At 49.4% G+C, this 22,841-nt stretch overlaps 1 protein-coding gene across 1 annotated transcript; it reads right to left on the bottom strand.

The window, feature by feature from the left end:
- Nucleotides 1-12,290: 12,290 nt before the first annotated feature.
- On the bottom strand, nt 12,291-22,043 carry LOC147690192 (uncharacterized). The gene is made up of 4 exons (XM_086939467.1): nt 22,037-22,043; nt 15,492-15,590; nt 14,625-14,747; nt 12,291-12,838 (listed from the first exon to the last, which is right to left on the bottom strand). Exons 1-4 carry the CDS (start codon nt 22,041-22,043, stop codon nt 12,438-12,440), a joined length of 630 nt encoding a protein of 209 aa, XP_086795593.1. The 3' UTR covers nt 12,291-12,437.
- Nucleotides 22,044-22,841: the final 798 nt, after the last annotated feature.

Below are 22,841 nucleotides of genomic sequence, written 5' to 3'. Positions count from 1 at the left end.
TAAACATCATGGAGGCCATGGATGGAATGGGATTGTGCAGATTTTTCAGTGATTTTCGTTTTTTGGGCCTGTACTTGTGGCCTTTTCACCAGGGGTATTTGAGTCTAGCATGGGCCTAGTCTTTCTGTGGGCTGTCTTGAACTTAAACATCATGGAGGGCATGGATGGAATGGGATTGTGCTGATTTTTCTGTGTTTTTCGATTTTTGACCTGTTGTTGGGGCCTTGACCAGGGGTAGTGAGTGGTGCATGGGCCTAGTCTTTCTGTGGGGTGTCTTGAATTTAAACATCATGGAGGGCATGGATGGAATGGGATTGTGCTGATTTTGCAGTGTTTTTCGATTTTTGGGGGTGTTCATGGGGAGGGACATGCCTTGTGGCTGGTGGCCATTTTGAGTGCAGCTACAGGCACTGGCCATGTGCTGGCACTGGCAGGCAAGTGGCCATTTTGAATGCAGGCTTTGTTGTTAGGCCTCCAACCATTTTGCCTACTTTTCAACCTTTATTTATGCCCAGGGGTAGTGAGTCTTGCATGGGCCTAGTCTTTCTGTGGGTTGTCTTGAATTTAAACATCATGGAGGCCATGGATGGAATGGGATTGTGCTGATTTTGCAGTGTTTTTCGATTTTTGGGGGTGTTCATGGGGAGGGACATGCCATGTGGCTGGTGGCCATTTTGAGTGCAGCTACAGGCACTGGCCATGTGCTGGCAGGCAAGTGGCCATTTTGAATGCAGGCTTTGTTGTTAGGCCTCCAGCCATTTTGCCTACTTTTCAACCTTTATTTATGCCCAGGGGTAGTGAGTCTTGCATGGGCCTAGTCTTTCTGTGGGTTGTCTTGAATTTAAACATCATGGAGGCCATGGATGGAATGGGATTGTGCAGATTTTTCAGTGATTTTCGTTTTTTGGGCCTGTATTTGTGGCCTTTTCACCAGGGGTATTTGAGTCTAGCATGGGCCTAGTCTTTCTGTGGGCTGTCTTGAACTTAAACGTCATGGAGGGCATGGATGGAATGGGATTGTGCTGATTTTTCTGTGTTTTTCGATTTTTGACCTGTTGTTGGGGCCTTGACCAGGGGTAGTGAGTGGTGCATGGGCCTAGTCTTTCTGTGGGGTGTCTTGAATTTAAACATCATGGAGGGCATGGATGGAATGGGATTGTGCTGATTTTGCAGTGTTTTTCGATTTCTGGGGGTGTTCATGGGGAGGGACATGCCATGTGGCTGGTGGCCATTTTGAGTGCAGCTACAGGCACTGGCCATGTGCTGGCACTGGCAGGCAAGTGGCCATTTTGAATGCAGGCTTTGTTGTTAGGCCTCCAACCATTTTGCCTACTTTTCAACCTTTATTTATGCCCAGGGGTAGTGAGTCTTGCATGGGCCTAGTCTTTCTGTGGGTTGTCTTGAATTTAAACATCATGGAGGCCATGGATGGAATGGGATTGTGCTGATTTTGCAGTGTTTTTCGATTTTTGGGGGTGTTCATGGGGAGGGACATGCCATGTGGCTGGTGGCCATTTTGAGTGCAGCTACAGGCACTGGCCATGTGCTGGCACTGGCAGGCAAGTGGCCATTTTGAATGCAGGCTTTGTTGTTAGGCCTCCAACCATTTTGCCTACTTTTCAACCTTTATTTATGCCCAGGGGTAGTGAGTCTTGCATGGGCCTAGTCTTTCTGTGGGTTGTCTTGAATTTAAACATCATGGAGGCCATGGATGGAATGGGATTGTGCAGATTTTTCAGTGATTTTCGTTTTTTGGGCCTGTACTTGTGGCCTTTTCACCAGGGGTATTTGAGTCTAGCATGGGCCTAGTCTTTCTGTGGGCTGTCTTGAACTTAAACACCATGGAGGGCATGGATGGAATGGGATTGTGCTGATATTTCTGTGTTTTTCGATTTTTGACCTGTTGTTGGGGCCTTGACCAGGGGTAGTGAGTGGTGCATGGGCCTAGTCTTTCTGTGGGGTGTCTTGAATTTAAACATCATGGAGGGCATGGATGGAATGGGATTGTGCTGATTTTGCAGTGTTTTTCGATTTTTGGGGGTGTTCATGGGGAGGGACATGCCATGTGGCTGGTGGCCATTTTGAGTGCAGCTACAGGCACTGGCCATGTGCTGGCACTGGCAGGCAAGTGGCCATTTTGAATGCAGGCTTTGTTGTTAGGCCTCCAACCATTTTGCCTACTTTTCAACCTTTATTTATGCCCAGGGGTAGTGAGTCTTGCATGGGCCTAGTCTTTCTGTGGGTTGTCTTGAATTTAAACATCATGGAGGCCATGGATGGAATGGGATTGTGCTGATTTTGCAGTGTTTTTCGATTTTTGGGGGTGTTCATGGGGAGGGACATGCCATGTGGCTGGTGGCCATTTTGAGTGCAGCTACAGGCACTGGCCATGTGCTGGCACTGGCAGGCAAGTGGCCATTTTGAATGCAGGCTTTGTTGTTAGGCCTCCAACCATTTTGCCTACTTTTCAACCTTTATTTATGCCCAGGGGTAGTGAGTCTTGCATGGGCCTAGTCTTTCTGTGGGTTGTCTTGAATTTAAACATCATGGAGGCCATGGATGGAATGGGATTGTGCAGATTTTTCAGTGATTTTCGTTTTTTGGGCCTGTACTTGTGGCCTTTTCACCAGGGGTATTTGAGTCTAGCATGGGCCTAGTCTTTCTGTGGGCTGTCTTGAACTTAAACATCATGGAGGGCATGGATGGAATGGGATTGTGCTGATTTTTCTGTGTTTTTCGATTTTTGACCTGTTGTTGGGGCCTTGACCAGGGGTAGTGAGTGGTGCATGGGCCTAGTCTTTCTGTGGGGTGTCTTGAATTTAAACATCATGGAGGGCATGGATGGAATGGGATTGTGCTGATTTTGCAGTGTTTTTCGATTTTTGGGGGTGTTCATGGGGACAGGCCATGTGGGTGGGGGCCATTTTGAGTGCTGGTACAGGCAGGCCCTGGCCATGTGCTAGGAGGCAAGTGGCCATTTTGAATGCAGGCTTTGTTGTTAGGCCTCCAACCATTTTGCCTACTTTTCAACCTTTATTTATGCCCAGAGGTAGTGAGTCTTGCATGGGCCTAGTCTTTCTGTGGGTTGTCTTGAATTTAAACATTATGGAGGGCATGGATGGATTGGGATTGTGCTGATTTTGCAGTGTTTTTCGATTTTTTTGTGCTCTATAACTGAACTGATGTTCCTCTGTCTTCCATTTTTTTTAGGTGCACAAGACTCAAGAGAACCACCAGTGCCAGGAAGAAGTCCTGCAGCGGTGTGTGTGTGCAGCATAACGTCACGCGACGTCACGTCTGGCCTCAGACAACTCTACAATTCGTGCAACTGCGGCCTGCTGTCTGACCTGCTCTGAAGAAGATGGCCCCGCCCCCAAAGAAAGTTCTCCGTAGCTCCTCTAGCAAGAAAGTTGCTAGTAAGGAGCAGAAGAAGCAAGTTAACAAGGAGGCTGGTGTGCCACCCGCCACGTTTTTTGGGAGCAAAAAAAAAAGTACGCCTGCAGCAGCAGGATCTGCTGGGGACCAAGCTGGGAGCAGCACCCCTGCTCCATTGGGTTCAGTGCCTCCACCACCACGCCAACTTAAGTCAAAGCCCTTGAGTGCTTCAGAGGCAGTCAGTGTACTTCTCCAATCACCATCGACCAGTGATGTTGGCTCATCGCAAGAAAGTAGCAGCAATGTCCCTGAATCAACACAGGTTGTTGTAACTCATCTGACAAGTGTTGAACAACCACAGCCGCAACAACAACACCATGTGCAAGTACACGCCCAAGTACATGTGGAAGGAGAGGCAGCAAAAGGAGATGCGCAAGCAAAGGTGCATGGAGGTTCACAAGTGCCCACAATAGTTGTTCCTCCCGAAGTAGGGGCACATCAGGAAATCGACAATGAAGCCGAGGTATCATTGGAAGCCACTCCTCCTGATGATCATTCATTGTCTTCCACATCCCTAGCAAGGAAAAGATCAAGGGGGGTGTCTACATCTTCTTCAAGCCCACCTCGTTCTGATGCAAGTGATCTGTCTTGGGAACCACAACTGCGGTCTGACAGTGAGGCACACCATGATCTGACACCGGTACCTAAGCGTAAAAGGAAGGTCGTCCAAAAACTCAAACCTATGGAGTGTGATGAGGCTCAACAAGAAGTGACAGATACTGCTGGTGATGAAGCCTCTCACGATGACGACGAGCCAGTCATCACAAAGGCCACTGCAGCCCCACCGGGCATGCAGCAAAGAGACATTTTGACCCTATCCCGAGAAGCTGCTGAGCGTGATGATGATGTCGGCGAGGAGGCAATGGAAATGGAATCATTAGATTTGGAGTTAAGTAGTACACCAAAACCTACCGCTTCCATATTTCTTCCTCGCAAGAAGGTACCCACCTCGTCCTCGACCTCAATTCGTGGTGGTGAAAGTGCAAAACGTACTGAAGTTCGGCAATCCACATCCTCCACTTCATCTGGCATTAGCAGCAGGACCACCACCACCAGTATCGCCGCCTCCTCCTGCCCCCGAAGACATTTCAAGTCTCCAGTTTGGGACTTCTTTAGTGTTTGCCCAAAAAAGGAAAACGTAGCCATTTGTAGCCTTTGTAAGCTTCGATTTAGTCGTGGTAAGCTTGGTTCTAACTATGGTACCGGAGGCCAGAGAGGTCATCTTGAGAGAGCGCACCCTGTCCAATGGTTTCCGCACCTAGAGGCGGTCAAGAAAGCCGGAATTGCACGTAATGAAAACGTTGATTTTTCATCTGCTGATGACGAGGAGGTAGAAGACGATTCAAACACTTCACTTACACCCAGTTCCCATGTCAGCAGCACACCCCATGGGAGCCACACTAAGAGTGTGGGAGAGAGTGAGACATCAATGCGGAAAAGTTCATCAGCGAGCGTAACTGGGTCGAAGAGATCATCATCATCCCGTAAATCCTTGGTCCAGGGCAACATTAAAAAGATGTTGTTTACAGAAGCGCAATATGAACGCAACCACCCAATGACCCGTCTGTATAACACTAAGCTGGCTAAAATGCTAGCTCTGGACCTTCTCCCTTTTTCTTTTGTAGAAGGGGTTGGTTTTCTAGAATTAGTGACAGCGCTCTGCCCTAAATGGAAGGTTCCTAGCCGGTTCTATTTTGCCCGAGTTGCGGTTCCAGCACTACATGAAGATGTTCTGAAGGTGATTGGGGCAGCTTTGCAGAAGAGTGCTGTTCACACTATACATCTGACAACAGACATGTGGACCAGTGGCGCAGGCGCTGATTACATGTGCATCACTGCACACTGGGTCTCTTTTTCAGGGGCTAAAGCAAAGCTAAACGCAGGTGTTGACACGAACATTGTTTTTAAAGGTGCTCGGAAACATGCAACACTAGCCATGTTTGGTTTGGAGAAACGTCACACAGCAGAAAACATTTTGGATGTCTTTAACACAAAGGTCCTTAACTGGCTGTCCCCACTAAAACGCAAGGTTGGTTATGTTTCCACGGACAATGGCGCCAATATAGTTAAGGCCATGAGGGACGGTTACTATTTCAGAGTGCCGTGTTTGGCGCACTGTATAAACCTGGTTGTCCAAAAATTCTTGGGTAATAAAGGCAGTGCAGCGTACAGTGTATTGGACACCTGCCGAAAAATGTGCAAGCATTTCAGCCATTCTTTTAAGGCCCGGAAGCAGCTGAGGAGCCTGCTATATCAACATCAAATGCCAGTGAAAGCACTCATCCAGGAGGTGGTAACACGTTGGAACTCAACCTTCTACATGCTTGAGCGTCTGTATGAGCAGTATACGGAACTCGATCAATATTTCCTTAAAGAGGGTGCAGAGGAGCTGAGGATGGGTGGGCCGCAATGGAACATAGTTGAAAGCCTGACACGCATGCTTCGTCCTTTTGAGTTCTTCACGCGTGCAGTCAGCAAGGAGGACTCTAATTTGGGAAAAGCTATCCCATTGTTGTACATGCTGGAGGACCAACTGAAGGAGGTGTGTTCTGTGTTTGGAAAAGATAAAAACCAAGACTCTTTGCTTCTGGCTGAGCAATTATTAGAGCTCCTACAAGGTGATGAACGTCTTAAAAAGATCCACTCAGAACAGCATTACATTTGTGCTACTATTCTGGATCCACGCTACAAAAAGGCGCTGGCAGGCCAAGCATTCTTTCCTTTTGATGATGAACATGTTCCAAAGTACAAACGTTGGCTAGCCTTGTCAGCCAAGAAGTTTGAAACAGAACGGCTGGAAATTGAAGGAAATGGCAGTACATCAGCAGGCCATCCCCAGTCAAAACAATCCACTTCTGCACCTGTGGCTGTGGCACAAGTGACCTCTCAGCCGTTAAAGACACCGGCAACCGGATCATCTGCACGAAAGACAACAGAAACATTGGAGGCTGAAGAGGATTGGCTAGCTCTGCGTGGGTTTGGTTCTCAAAATGTCAGAGGCACAGGAAGAGCTAAGCAAAGTGGAGGAACCTTGGATGAGGACCTTGAGTCGATGGTGAAGGACTATCTGAATGACTCAACAGAGGTCTATGTTAATTCTGACCCATTGGCGTATTGGCATGGGAAAAAAGAATTGTGGCCACAGCTCACCAACCTGGCTTTAAACTACTTGTCTTGCCCACTCGCAAGCGTGTCTTCTGAACGGGTTTTCAGTGCGGCTGGTGGGATTGTAACTCCCAAACGGAGCCGCCTCTCGCCCAAAAATGTGGAGAGGTTAACAATGATCAAGATGAATCAGCACCTCATACCACCAGATTTCAGAGTACGAGAGAGCGTGCCGGATGAAGAGGAGGTGGGCAGCAACATAGATGAGGGAATTTCTACTCTGTCAGGTGACACTGAGCTCACCCTGCCTGAATTCGCAGAGTATGATGACGAAGCCTTATTCTTATTCCTGGACCGTGATACCGAGCCCTGAAAATGAGACAACGAATCAATAACTTTCTTTTTCATCCTTATTCACTTTTATTCCTTTGTGTCTGTCTTTCTTTGTTGTGCACAGTTAATATAATTCAAACTTTAATCAGATAATCACAAAAACAAGCCCATCAGCAGAACTGTCTTCACTTGTTTGCTAATTGATTTGAAGGTGCCGCAGTCTGCATTCCTCAGGTTCACAAGTTCAGAAGAACATGCTCCTCTATCCTCCTCCTCCAGACTCCTATTTCCATCAAAGCAGAGGGCTGGTTTACGCCCAATGAAGAAAGACTCAGCACTTGTGGGGGTGTTGTTCTACCTCGTTGCAGGTGAGTTGACGGGTCTGGGGCCATTGCTGGGAAGCACTAAAAGTGGTTTGGACCAAATCCGAGGCGGAAAATTTTTTGTGTTTTTGATGACTTGCTTGCCTTTGAGGTGCTCTTAGGGGGGGTTCCGTCTGTTTGTGGGTGAGTTTCGTGGTCTGGGAGCATTGCTGGGACACTCTAATCTTGATTGCATTTGCTTTTCAGGAAATCCGTCGTGCCAACCCCGACTTATGGCCTAGCTACGCAGCGCGTTTGGACCGAAGGCCCAGAAATATTGCAAGTATGAGATTTTGCTTTTGGCCTGTTTGGGGGTGTTATGCTTCTTGGCGGGTGGGTTGCCGGGTCTTGGGGCATTCCTGGGAAGGTCTAATACCGGGTAGAAGTGGTTGGGACAAAATCCAGGCCGATTTTTTTTTTGGCTATTTCTGACATTTTGCTCTATGTAGCGTTTTCGGGGGCCTGTTTGGGGGGCTTCCTGGTGTTTGTGGGTGAGTTTCGTGGTCTGGGAGCACTGCTGGGACACTCAATCTTGATTGCATTTGCTTTTCAGGAAATCCGTCGTGGCAACCCCGACTTATGGCCTAGCTACGCAGCGCGTTTGGACCGAAGGCCCAGAAATATTGCAAGTATGAGATTTTGCTTTTGGCCTGTTTGGGGGTGTTATGCTTCTTGGCGGGTGGGTTGCCGGGTCTTGGGGCATTCCTGGGAAGGTCTAATACCGGGTAGAAGTGGTTGGGACAAAATCCACGCGGAAAAGCCTTTAGTTTTGGCACTTTTTGTAACTTAGGGTTCGTTAGGGTTAGCCCTAGCAGCAGGATTGCATGTGTTTCGGGGTGTTCTAGATTTTTCCAACTGAGTTCTGGGGTCTTAGAGCACTCATGAGAATGTGTAATTTTGGTTGCAAGTCATTTGAAGAAAATCCATGGTGGGAAAGGGGGGATTTGGCATAGTTAAAGAAAGCCTTTGCCACTATTCTTAACTTAGGGTTTGTTAGGGTTAGCAGTATTTCTATTGCATGTGTTTGAGTGGGGGGGATTTCGAGTCTTGGAGCGATGCTGGCTATGGCTACTTTTGCTTGGTTGCTTGCAAGTGGTTTGAATGCAATCCACGGTGGGTAATGGGTAATTAGGAAGGGGGTACTTCGGCCTACTTTTACTTTCAAAGTAAGTTTTGTCACCAGTTTTCTGCTAGGCCTCGTTTTTTGAGATTTGATTGGGGGTCTTCTACATTTTTGCGACTGGCTTTAGTAAGGGTCTGGGTGGGAGCACTGCTAGGAAGATCTAATTTTGTTCTAAAACACAGTTTACAGTACACCTAGCTTGAGGGGCAAGATCCGCTACATTAATTTGCCCATACTTATTTATCCTTCAAAAGGTGACTCAGAGTACGCACTTTCAAAAATATTGTACTGTCTACTAGGAAAATCAAATTGTGACTTTTTGCACTCCACAGCCTACATACCTTACATTTATTTATCAGTGGTGTTGTAATATTATATCACTTCCTGTTTTTCGTTGAATAATTACAGGCCGGGTTTCAGTCTCTGCAATGGGGAAAAAAGGATGGAGTCAGGCTTCACAGTAGCGAGCCACAATTCAGCATCAGGCAGGCAGTGGACAGGGTGTCTTCTGGTGACCAACATCGATGGACGAAGCGTCGGCTGCAATGGAGGAGTGCCGCTAATAGGAGGATTTTTTTTCTGCAGGCAACTTACTTACCACTTCCAACAGGACCACTACAACCACATAGATACAGTATCCCTTGCCTTTTTCTCTGACTGTGACTGCATTTCTTGGCTCTCTCTCGGCTTCTAAATTGATCCCTTAACACATCACTTAGTCCACTCCACTATCACATCTGCACCACACATAGTCATTTGTAAGTGCTCCTACGTAATTCGCAAGTCGCAGCACGCCCCAGGCCGTAGAGGACTGGGATGGCCCCAATGATGAAGCATGTCACCAAGGGGCAACCCTGGTGAGTGAGGGGACACCTAGAAAAAAAGCAATTTCTCCTTTTCTATCTACTATACCTTCCAGACCAACCCCACTGAGTGTTGTTGTGAATGGATTTATAGTGACCAGCAAGGCTCTCGGGTATCTGGCTACAGAGACCTTATGTTGAATATCGTTATCAATAATTTACACATAGGCCCTTTCCTGTTGCATTCTTTCTTCCACAGTTGTCGAATGTACTACTTACTTTTCACTGACATGCATGCAGTAGTGCATGCACTTTCAAAGATTGATGGATAGGTTTGTACCCAAAGAATTGTTTATGTTCAATTGTTTGTCTATGCTGTGCTTTTTTTTACAGGGTGTCTTCTGGTGACCAACATCGATGGACGAAGCGTCGGCTGCAATGGAGGAGTGCCGCTAATAGCAGGATTTTTTTTCTGCAGGCAACTTACTTACCACTTCCAACAGGACCACTACAACCACATAGATACAGTATCCCTTGCCTTTTTCTCTGACTGTGACTGCATTTCTTGGCTCTCTCTCGGCTTCTAAATTGATCCCTTAACACATCACTTAGTCCACTCCACTATCACATCTGCACCACACATAGTCATTTGTAAGTGCTCCTACGTAATTCGCAAGTCGCAGCACGCCCCAGGCCGTAGAGGACTGGGATGGCCCCAATGATGAAGCATGTCACCAAGGGGCAACCCTGGTGAGTGAGGGGACACCTAGAAAAAAAGCAATTTCTCCTTTTCTATCTACTATACCTTCTGTCAGGTTACGCAGCCCCTAAGCGCCTACCATACTATGAAACTACATTTCCCATGAGTAGGCGGGAGACTTGCAGGAAGTTTATCTGGGGAACAGACGCGCTTCCTGTTGCGCGTTATTCTGGTTTCTGTTCTGCACCGGCATGAGAGCGGACGCTCTGCATGCTTTTCTATCGTGTCTCCTGTGGACTATCACCTTCCCCCCCCCCCTGAGGCTCAGTGGGGAGCGCTTCCGTGTTCTGTCCTTGGCGGTAGACGGACTTCACGCGTCTTCAGGTAAAGCCGCTCTAAACTCTTCGGCCGCCCGTGCGGTCAGCTGATTACTGCCTGAACGGATTGTTAAGGGAGGTTCTGTGACTGTTTTCTAACAGAATTCTACCTTTGCTGAATTCCTGTTTGGTTGAATTGTGTGTGGCGGAGCACAGTGGTGGTCTATACCACGTGTTACCGTTCACATCGGGGATCGTTTTTGTACTATTAAAACGGAGCGCGGTAGTAAGGACAACTACGCGTCTCCGTTGTATAACTGTGTATTTCAAAGGACCTCCATAACTGGGCATGTAGTGAGGTAACTACAGGCTACCCCAGTTCTCTTTGTGTAGTGCACCGTGGGGTGTGTTGTTGGCAGAATTCAGTGGTGGTCGCAACTACGTTTTTCTGTTTGACCTTCACCAAAGATTCTCTACTGGGTCATTACTTAGAGAGCGCAGTGTTGTAGTTCTTGCTTCCTACACACTACTGTTTCCCTCTTCCTTTTTGTTGGACCATACATCTTTGCTTTGACTATTTGGAACCCCCTTTGTACATTGAGTCCTCTACCATGTTTGTGGTATGTTGTGAGTAGTGGGTTTGATGTCTTAGTATAACGCGAGTGTGTTTGGTGCGACAGGAGTGTGTTCGTTAACTATATGTTTATTTGTTTCTTAGGCCTTCCTCACAGATTGTGGCAGAAGGGCTATAGTATTTCCTATCCAAGGTCATGTTTTCTTGGTGCTCAGGTACTTGTCTACTTCCTTGGTTATTTAGTGAGACTATATGAGAGTAGCCTTGTATGTTAGGACAGCACTTCACTGATGCCTGTCTTGTCTTCTGTTACAGGTATCCTTTCCCTGCTGACCCTACCTTTACCCATCCCACATTTTTTATTTTAGTTTGTTATTTTTCTCCCCCGCCTAATGGCTCGAACACCCTGTGTTTACACTTCTGGGTGTTGGTGACATTTGGAGGTGGAACCATATTCTCATCGACTGGATCACGGGGAGTAAACCTGACACCTTCCAGACCAACCCCATTGAGTGTTGTTGTGAATGGATTTATAGTGACCAGCAAGGCTCTCGGGTATCTGGCTACAGAGACCTTATGTTGAATATCGTTATCAATAATTCCACACAGGCCCTGTACTGTCGCATTCTTTCTTTCCACAGTTGTCGAATGTACTACTTACTTTTCACTGACATGCATGCAGTAGTGCATGCACTTTCAAAGATTGATGGATAGGTTTGTACCCAAAGATTTGTTTATGTTCACAATTGTTTGTCTATGCTGTGCTATTTTTTCTTGTCTCCCAAAACCTTTCCCAAAAACCCCCGTACCCATCCATTTTTCAAACCCTAACCCTCTTCCCCCGGGCTGTGTGGTTTTGATTGATGTGTGACTAAATTATTATTACAGCAATAAATCCACACACTTGCTGGGGAGGATAAGGTGATAGCAACAGGCTGGTGAAGAAATCCGAGGATATATTCTTACTCTGCTTGACAAAGAACCATTGCTAATGTGAAAGAACTTCAACCGAATTAGTAGTTATACTTTACCATTTGTTAGGCTACAATGTGGCACTGTTCTACTGTACTTCTGTCACCTGCTATATTCTCAGTTGTACCGTTGAATTGCTCAGGAGGACAAACCAGATTTCATTTTCTTTTTTTTCATAGGCATGCAACTGCCACTGTGTCACACCACTAGTACCACCGCTATGAGGAAATTTTATCCGACCAAGATTGCCAACCTTATTCGGTGTTTCCCGTGGAGCCAGCCCTGGGTCTAGCCCTACTTTCAAACACAAATTACAGGTAAGATAAGCGTTTGGTGGTTTGGGGGTATAATGGAGTATTAGTACGAGAGACGAGAGACTGAAGGTAGTACTACTAAAGTCCTAGGACTCTTGGATTCACTTCACTTAGTCTGTGAGAGGCACTTAGTGTTGAAAACATTTGGGCATTTACACTTAAAGGAAGAAAATGGAACTAAACTTTCAGGAAAACAGTCAACGTTAAACCCCCACCCACCAGGCAAGCAGTAAAAAACAGGTATGCTCAGATAAAGTTTGAAAAAGTATATTTATATCCCTAACAAAATAATCTCCCGCAAGACCCTCCCTAACCCCAACGATTGTCCTTCAAAAGTCCCCAAAAACCCAACTCCCAATTCCCACCCCCCAAAAGTCTCTAAAAAAGGGGCAAGGGACACTATGGGTGGATGCTGTTAACTTTTTGGGCCAGGGCATCATGCTCCTCGCGGAGCAAGGCGAGCTCCTGCTGAAGGCGGGACACCATCAGGGTAGTGCGGCGCAGGCGTGCCTTCACTGCCTTGCAGGTGCAATGCCTGTGAGAGGCAGCTGTTGGCCTTGCTGCTCGGCGGTGGCGTTTGCCTTTGGCAGCCCGGCTCAGTCTGGGTGGACCACTGTGCTGGGTGGCAGCCCGTGGGGCCACGGAGGCCGATGCAGACGACGTTGTTGTTGTTGTCGACTGCACACTTTCCTCGTCCTCCAGGGCCACCAGCCGCCGATATTCCGCAACAGTGGCCTCGATCCTCCGTTGCCGGGCCGCTCTAGCCAGCTCCTTCCTCCTTGTTCGTTTGGAAGGAGCATCTATATGAAGAAAGAAAGACATAGTCTGTAACCAATGCTCTTTAAGATTAACTCAATCATTCAGCAGAAATTTGTGTTGCAGTACAACTAGCAACTTGCAAGCGCATTACATAACTATTGAGGCCAGTATCTATCTAACCTCACACTTCTTCATCCTTGCTCTAACATTAGTGGGAGTTTAAGGAACAAATTCTACGAGCACTGTGGACTTCCATTGGAGTCGACTATGAAAGTACACCAGTCTTATTCTTCTTCTTATCTCTTGTTTTGGAAAATTGGTACGTTATTTTCTGCAAGCCGGCATAATGCCAGCGCAGTAAACTTGCACCCGAGAAAAAGAGACGCACGCCATGAGGAGTGACCTAGACTTGCGTTGCGTTACTGTACCCGTCCAGTACATGCAGGTGGTGAAGCTCTTACTTTTCTATTACGGGTGGCACTGAGAATACTCTGTTACAACTCAAGGGCTACTGCTTAATTAAGTTAACTTTCACCCTACAGTGGAAATGAGTACTAGAAATGGAAAATTGAAGAAGATAAATAATCTGATTATCTATCACTTCACATGGGATGTTTTTGCTTATATATGGGATGACTTTAGGTGCTTTGCTTTTTATTGAGTGACCAGTGATACATCCACACATGAATGACTGAGTACTACTAAACTTATTAATAGAGGTAGGGAGTGGCCACCGTAATAACCGGATCTATGCAGTGCTTGCAATACAAACTACTGCTACTATTTATGGTAGTATTTGGACAAAATTAAAAGTTCTTTTCCTTGCCTTTCCTACACTGGAACGGACGTGCGGGTGCAGTGTTACATGCTCTTCAAAGTTACACTTAGTTCATCCACTGACCGTCTACTCTCTCTAGATCATGGGTACTCACAAACTTTCTCTCAGGGGCTACATTTACAGTGTAGTTTGGGGCCGAGGGCCGCACTGGTGGGGGCGGAGTCAGAGGGGGCGGGGCTAAAGCAAAACGATAACTTGTGACCATGAGGTTGCACACAGGTCCCTGCAGCAGATGCCCTCATCCACTGAGCCACCAGACCCAGCATTTACATACATCTCTCTCCCTCCTGCTCTCCCTCCTGCCCTCCCTCCATCTCTCTCTCCCTCCTGCCCTCCCTCTCCCTCCCCCTCTGTCATCTCACTGTGTGTGTGTCTATCTGTGTCAGCCTTCAGCCCGGGTTGAGACCGCTTCCTCAACGCGCACACACAGACAACAACACCAAAGTACTTAACAGGTCTTCAAAAGACCATTAACATATTGTTGAGGCTTTGTTTGTTGTAGCGCCCCTGCTTCTCCACCCTGACAATCACTGCTTGCCCGGCCCCACAGAGCAGAGGCTTTGTTCTATTTCACCTCTTTGTGGCCTTGCATCTCCACTCTGCTCTGTGGGGGCCGGGGGAGCAGTGATTGTCAGAGTGGAGATGCAGGGGCGCTAACAGGTGAAATACAAAAAAGCCTCTGCTCTGTGGGGGCCGGGGGAGCAGTGATTGTCTGCAAGGTCTGCGCACCGCCAAGGAAGGCTTGCCGGGCCACCACCGGCCCGCGGGCCGTACTATGAGTACCCCTGCTCTAGATACACATATGCTATCTAAGAGTCAGATAGTAGCATGATCCAGGTATATGGACACATACAGTTTCTGTGTCACCCACCCAGGCTGTTGTCCTTCCACCCATCATTGCTTCATCATTCACCCAGCCATGCATCTCATATTCTTGCCTTCCCAGCTAGTCTTCAATCTCAATAAGTAAGGAATATATAAGAGCTTACCTCTGGCCGCCACCACCACCGTCTCAACTCTCACAGCCGCCGCCTCCTCCCCTGAAGAATCGCCCTCCGCCTCCGTGTCGAGCACCACCACCTCCACACTGGCCCCGCCACCAGATGTTCCACCTACAAAGTACATTTAAGAATGTTAGAATAAAGCACTCACTAGTCTTTGGTCTAGGAATGAAGACATGTGAAAACAATGTAATTTGTGACTGTCTACGTTAAAGTTAAAAAAAATGTCCCTTTTTCCAGGGAAGGTTGTCTTGCTGCACTTTTTGGGACAACTGATGAAGGCTGTTTTTTTAACACGCACCATTTTTCTCCACACAGACAGAAGATGGACTTCTAACAACAAGATCAAGTTGAAACCAGGTGAGAGCTCGGCTCGACCACAAGAAATGTCTTCAATTAATCGTCAGCACTAACCACTTTTCCATTATCAGTTAAACGTTTAGTTTTATTATGACTTCATTTTAATAAATGTGTTTACTTTTAATAAAGCTTTTAAACTTAAATACAATCTGTGTTTTTTGGTCCAGACTAGAGTGACTGAGCGAAAGGTTTTGGAATTTTTGCAAGCATGAGTCCAGATAGAACACTTCAAAAGACATTATGGACAATCCCAGAGGACTGCACTAAGTTGATAGAGCTATTGCTGACTAGAATCATGGGAGTTTCGCCAACCGTGCAATCTTAGTTAGCTACACAGACAGACTAATAAGAATAATCTAGTAATACCACAGGGAGTCATAGTAGAGGCAGGATAAGAATTTAGATACAGTCTACAAGAAGAGCAAAGACAATTTTGAAAAAAGTCAAATGAGGAACGCTAGGAAAAATAGGTACTAGTCTAAAATGAAAACTTACTGGGGCCAGCAGAGGAGCCCTCGCCTGCCCGATCCTGGCCCTGTTGAACAGCATCCGCCGCCTGCTGCTCCTGTGTCCTCCTCTCGCCCCTGGGGGGAGCTGACGTACAACATGAAAGAAAGAACAGAAAACATGGATGATTGTTGCTTGTCAATGTCAACCAAATCAAACATTTCAAAAGAACAATAACAAAATATTTCCGCGAAATTATATTGATTATGGTTAGTTTTCATTTATTTGCGGACCTGTGACTTCGAAAGTCACGTAACTCACTAAACAAAGTACTGAAACGTTCACCTAGGACTGGCAGGCAGCAGTCCGCAGGCAAGACGCAAAGTGACAGACAAACTCCATTGTGATTTCAGTCAGATCAGTGACAACACTAACAGTTGCCTGCTACATTACCAGTCATTTAAATAGTCAAACTATCAATCCACCGCCACTATTTTTCTTATTGTCAGGGGTACAAAGGAAGGGGCAGATTTAAGCCCTTGCGGCTCTTTTGCGCCGTTCTTGCGTGACTTTTGTGACGCAGCAGCTAAACAAAAAAGGGCGCCATGGTGCGGCGTATAATATTATAACAACGTGACGCATTTGGGAGATGCATCCCATTATAAAGCCCTGCGCCATCAGGGGGCGTTCCGGCGCAACGGAGGGCATTCCTGCGCTGGAACACATCCTAATAGTGGCTGAGGGAAATCTACAAAATTTCAATCAGTCACCTTTAGGACAATGATGCGTCACACAAACCCTGCACCTGCTTGAAGCAGACGTACGGCTTGACCCAGCATTGGGGAGATAGGGTACCCCAGAGCATTGATGGAGCTGCGCCATCGTTGCGACGCAACTCCAGCAGTAAAGCTTCGGTGACGTTTTGGGCCCATGGTGCGCCGCATTGCAAATACGGCGCACCATGTTTGGTGGTGGTAGCGGGCCGCACAATTAATGGCGCATCCCTGCTACTTTGCAGGGATGCGACGGTAATTGCAATTCTGCCCCTTAGGGGCATACTTACTTACGCGTTCTGGCGCATCTCCAGAGATGCGCCAGATCAAATGCGTCACGCAAAACTACCCTTGCGACACGGCAGATGTGCCTCATTTACAATGCGGAATTGCAAAAACAACAGGTGATGGACCGAATGAGGATCAATGTCACACATTCAACCCAGTCAAAAGATCTGGGTCCTAATCCATCGTTTTTTTGCACTCCACACCACCCTGGGTTAGACAATGGCGATATGCAAATCAGCTCTGACCCTGTGCCCCATGGGAACAGTCCAGTCCGAACTACAAAAGCCATGTCCTTCCCAGAACGGAATCAAGCATCCGAGGACCGGACCGGTTTCGAGGTAACACCTCTCATCAGCCCGGCTAGCTTGACTCCAGTGGTGTGGAGTGCCTGGGACCCACGTCTGGGCATCCCCAGTACACTTATAGCGGAATTGCAAAAACAACAGGTGATGGACCGAATGAGGATCAATGTCACACATTCAACCCAGTCAAAAGATCTGGGTCCTAATCCATCGTTTTTTTTACAATGCGGCGCGCCCTGGCACAAGGGTAGGCACTTGCGTGACGCATCTCGTCACGTAAGAGCGGCGCATCGCTGGAGTCACGTCTCCAACGCAATGCAACTCCAGTAATGCTCAGGGCCACCCAATACTTAACATGCTGTGTCAGTCCTTTCGCCTGCTTCGAGCAGACATAAGGAATTGAATTGACGTAGCAGCGTCGCAGAAGTGCCTGCGTTAAATCTTGTAGATTTCACGCAGGCAATTTTGCGAGGCGCACAGCCGCTGGACCGCCCACCCTGCGTACTAGGAACGCACCCATTGTGGTGCAGGCCCATGGCTTTATAACGTGACGCATCTCCCTAGATGCGTCATGCTGTAAATGACTCGCAGGGATGCGGCACGTTTACGCCGCTGATGTGTCACGCAAGGCAACGTAAACGTGGCGCAAGGGGCTTGTAAATGTAATCTGCCCCCTAGTGTCTAGCATTACGCAGTTCTGTAAAGTACACTCATACATAATAGTTACTCAGGCCAATAAGACCACGAAATAGAAAACAAATAAGCATAGTAGCAACGCCACTGAGAAGGAGAGCAGTGCACCTGAAATGCACAGAAGATTTTGAAATATAATTTAACTACAATGTAATCGTCATCAGCGGCATTATTGGCTTGCTCCATGTAAAAAACAAATATTTGCAATACAACAACACAGAGCAGGAGAAAACATCATAGTAGTGAGTGATTAAATGGCTACTACTACTCACCAAGCCCGGGGATCTCCAAGCCGAGCTGGTCCAGCAGGTCGCGCTTGCGGTCCAGGAGGTCCGTCCAGCGATGGGTGACCTGGCTGTAGGTGCGCTGGACCCCGTAGAGGTGGGATATGGCCCAGCACACCTTCTCCCACCGCTTCCGGCGCTCCCGCATGTTGTAGCCGCCGGCCGCGATCCTGCCGCCTCCCGCGATGGTCCTGGGCAGGCGGCGCTGGACGAAGTAGACCAGCGCGCCCACTTCCTCCGGGCTGAATATCTCCCGTCGCGTCACCTGCTCCCCCCTCAATCTCCCGCATGCTGTCCTGGCACTGGGTCCAGCACTACTCCCCGCCGCCGCTGCGGCCCTCAAGTGCCTGGGCAGCTTCACGGCGCCTGGCTTGACCATGGTCTGGGCAGGTAAGGTAGGAAGAAGTAGAAAATTAAGAAAGAATAGGATAGGGAAGAAGAAAAGAAAAGAGTTTAAAAAAGTAGTTTAAAAGTAAAGAAAAATAGCAGAAAAGACAAAAATATACAGCTAGGAAAAGAGAGGGATAGATAAGAAGCAAAATCGTAAAAAAAAAACTGAAAACAAGCAAAGGATGGCAAAGATACCAAGAGGATTAAACACCATGCCCAGACACAGGAAATGAATGAAAAACAAGATGGCCGGCGCCCGTTCACGAGCGCGAAAGTAAGTTCGCGCGAGATTTTCCTCGCGATCTCGTGCGAACCTCTAGATTTCCCGCGCGATCTCGTGCGAACCTCTACTCGCAATGCGCTTACTGCGCGAGATTATACATAGCGGGCGGAAACGGAAATACGTCACGCAAACAAAATGGCCGCGCCCGTACTCGACCTTGGGGTAAATTCGCGTGTTGCGCTGCAAGCGGCTCGCGAATACTGCAAAAAAACTCGCGAAACAACAAGCCGCAAAAAAATAAAATGCTCATTCGCACGAATTGGCGGCTTCCCCGGTCGGTTTCGCACGACGCCGCGCCCCGCGAATAGCGCAAAAAAAACCGAAAAACGATTTCAGCAAAAGCAAAAGCAATGAGCAGGTGCAAAAGGTCAACCTCATGATTTGTAACGATTCTTTGTAGTGCTTCCCGAGGGGGCCCTCCAGAATTCGGTTGCCTGCTTGCAACTATTGTGTGACCCTGCTCTGACCTTAACTGTATGCCACAAAGGTCCTGATTTACAGCTAAAGGAGCAGACAAGCAGGTGCCAGGCTGGAACTTGAAATTCTTTCAGTGATACATTAATTAGCCCCTAATTCATTATTGTCAGTTGGGGCAGGGCAGGTGTTGTTAATAAACTAACCCCAAATTAATTCATGTCAGTTCAAGCAGGGCAGGTGGGCTTGCTTTTCCCCCCCATCTTCTACAGTGATGATGAACCAGAGGGTGGCATTGATGTAACAGAGGGTGGCATGGGTCAAAGAGAGGGTGCCAGTGGTAAAACAGAGGGTGCTGGGAGGCTGTGATGATGAACCAGACGTAGAAACAACATAGTCGCGACCGTTGCGAGCCGACAAGTAAGTTCGCAATTGCGAACTAGTACCAAATCCTCGCGAACTGGCAGAAACAATTGCGAACACACAAAAAAAAAAATCCGCAAATTCGCGGGAATTCGCGGATTTTGCGGATTGCGAGTTCGCAAATCCGCAAAATTCGCGAACGCGAGATCCGCAAAATTCGCCCATACTTATTGTACAGGCCCTCGTAATATTTCTGGAAGCCGTTGACTATGCCCAGCTGGGTGTGTTGTATCACGCCCGCTGTATCCCTCAGTTGAAGTATGGGAGCGCATCGTCTTGTGGGGTTCGAGAGCCATGCCAGGAGGGTGCCCGCCTTATCGCCGTCAACATGGGAGCGCAGCACATATCGCTTGTAGTCAAAGGCTCGGAGCCTCTCCACTTCAATGGCTACCGCCTCCCTAGCCGAACAAAGTGTCTCCTGGAGTTCTGGGTGTCCGGGCCGCCCCCTTTCCGCCTCCCTCAGCTTAGCATCCGCCTTAGCCAAATCGCCCAGCAATACTTTCCGCACGCCTACATAATCCTTGATACAGATACCCCTCACCACTAGCTTAAAGGCGTCCCATTCCGTCGCTCTAGAGGTCGCCGTCCCTTCATTCTTCGTGAAATATAAGGCCACTCCCTCCGCTAGGGCCGCCTCGAACAGGGGGACCTCTAGGGTCTCAGGCCGCAGTTTCCAGAGCGGGACCCTGGGCTTCTCTGCTACCCACGCTAGCCGGATCAGGAGTGGATTATGGTCTGAGATTGTTCTCGACAGGTACTCCGATCCAGTGACGCATGGCAGCACCCCCCGGGAGCAGAGTATCGTGTCTAATCGGACATGCAAATCATGCAGCCCGGAGAAAAATGAATAATCCCGGTCACTCGGGTGTTGCCCTCTCCAGACATCCGTAAGTTCCCAGCTCTCCTGCCATTCCCTTCTACCTCTAGATAGCCTGTATACTGGGGAATCGTGTAGGGGGGGGTGGGACCTATCCAGCAAGGGGTCGGCAATGGAATTAAAGTCGCCCCCCAGCAGGACCGGGCCCGCCAGGGAGTGAGCCAGCGTCCCTGATAGTGTCGCGAGGAAAGCCAACTGGTCCGTATTCGGGGCATATATACTAGCTAACACAATATCTCTACCTTCTAGCTTCCCCTCCGCCACCACATACCTCCCTTCCTGGTCTACCCATTGCCGCGTGAGTTGGAAAGGTGTGCCTGCCCTAATCCATATGAGTACTCCCCTCGCATAGGCCGAGTAGCTGGTGTGAAAAACCTGTCCCCGCCATCTCCTCTGTCGCGCCGCCCCCTCCTGTCGTGTAAGATGCGTCTCCTGCAGCATTGCAATGTGTACTCCCCTCCGCACTAAATAGGCATGTACTTTATGTCTGCGCTGCATAGTGTGTAGGCCCCGGACATTCCAAGTAATACAGGTCAGCCCATTCACATTAGCCATTGTCCCAGTGATCCGGTCGAAACACTCCCTCCAGTTCCTGCCCTTCGACGGTGGTGGTGCCCCCCCTGAACAAAACAAAGCTTCTCAACAGTCCTACCCATGGTACACCCAGGGTCAACAACTTCAATAAAAGTAAACAATCCCCAACTGTGGAGCCCCCCTCTCCCCCAGAACAGGCCCCAATATCGAGATATCAGTCCCCATCCAAACTCCCACACCTGATGACCCAGGTCTCAACTACACAGCCGTAGCTGTGGGTGCCTTAAGGGCCTACGGAGTGCGGCCTCGTCCAGAGGGGGGTTGCGCCGCCCAGCTCCTCGCTCCCTCCCCAATTCCTCATGATCTCCCTGCTCTGAACCCCTCGGTGTGCCCCGACCCCCGCTATGTGCATAGGCAATGGTTCCCCTCCCAGCCATTCAAACATTACCCACTCTTCACTGCCAGCAGTTCATATATTCAGGATCTCGTCCGCCGTTTGCGGTGTCACCAGCGGTCCTTCTGTGCGATGAATCCCCGAAAGGTCCGACTCCGAGCCTGAGGCCGATACATGAGTGTCCGAGTCCGTGGCCCCCCTAGATCCGGGGCCCTCCGCTCGTCCCAGCTTCTCCACTTCCAGCAGCGCGGCCTGCCGTTCCGCTTCAGTCTGGGAGGCCGTTGGTCCCAGCTTCGCCCGCCCTCGTTTCCACAGCCTCTTCGATTTCCGCAGCCGTTTGGGCGAGCGTTCCCGCTCCTTCTCCCGCTCCTCTCTTGCCTTGGCGCCGTCAGTCCCAGCCTTGTATGTCTCCCACCAGTCCCAGGCTTCCGCTGACGTTGCGAAGAAGATCGCCTTGTCGTCTGCCACCACTCTTAGCCTGCCTGGGAAAAGCAAGGAGTAGGCAATTCCTTCAGTTCGCAGCTCCTTCTTGATTGTGAGGAAGGAGGCCCGTTGCTTCTGCGTCTCAAAGGTGAAGTCCGGGAAAAGTGTGACTCTGCTGTTCGCTATCTGGAAAGGGCCACCCTCTCGAGCTTTCCGCAGGAGCAGATCTCTGTCCTTGTGGTGTAGCAACTTGGCTATGATCGGTCTGGGTGGGAGCCCGGGCTTGGGAGGTCCTGAGGGGACTCTATGAGCACGCTCTAGAGTGAAGAATGGTGAAAGCCCTTCCGGCGCCACCGCTGTTTTCAGCCATTCCTCCATGTAGGCAATCATGTCCCCCGTCCCCTCCGTCTCCGGCACGCCTACGATCCGCACATTGCTGCGTCGGCTTCTATTTTCTGCGTCCTCCGCTCGCCGTTCCAGGGTGCGTATGCGGTCCAGGGCCTCCGTTAGCTTACTCTCCATCGCCTTGTGAGCTGGCGCCAGGACATTGATCACCGTTTCAGCATCCTTGACCCTGTCCTTTAGTTTGTCGTGGTCCGCCCGGAGCAAGCCCAGCCCCGACGCCACCTGCGCTATATCGTTGTGGAGCGCGTCTCGAGTGGCCGTTATGGCGTCCAATATCCGATCCTGCAATCGCTGCAGGTCCGTCTGCTCAGCGGGGCCCCCCTCTGCTACATCAGACGTCGCCGCCTCCTCCACTTTGGCTCTCGGCTTCCCCATAGTAGCCGGCCTCGCCGCTCACGTCTTTCTCGACTGCTTGCTATCTCCGGGCCTCCGCCACGTGGCCAGCTCCTGCGCGCTATGGGGTCTTGCTGCGCAAGCACTGCGCACCAGAGGTAGTGCCTGCCGTGATGTTCGTCCTCCGGGTTCTGTGGAGGCCTGTTCTCGCTCTCCTGGGTTGGCGGGTTAGGCTGGTCGCGCCACCGGGAGTCTGGCGCCGCCAAAGTCCCTTCACTGGCCTATGGGATCCTCCGCTATGTCCCCATATACATCGCGGGCCTCCGCGGCGGGGGTGAGGGGGGGGGGGGGGGGGCCAAGATGTGCAGCGCCGTGCACCGTCCCCCGTGGTCCCCCTCTCAGGGCGGCCCCCGCTCACCTGCCGGCTTGAGCCGGTGCTCAGGGCTGGATCGCAGTACTGGGTTTCACCCTCTCGGCAATGGAGGCTGTCCGTGAGCTTCGCCCGCAGCGGCGCACCCGGGCGGCCTTCTCTCCCCGCTTTCGCGACCGCTGCACACCGCAGCCGGGGCCCAAGGAGCGTCT

Source organism: Lissotriton vulgaris, chromosome 9 (assembly GCF_964263255.1).
Source record: "Lissotriton vulgaris chromosome 9, aLisVul1.2, whole genome shotgun sequence".
NCBI classification, from domain to species: Eukaryota; Metazoa; Chordata; class Amphibia; order Caudata; family Salamandridae; genus Lissotriton; species Lissotriton vulgaris.
This window is presented reverse-complemented; position numbering and strand designations above follow the sequence as displayed.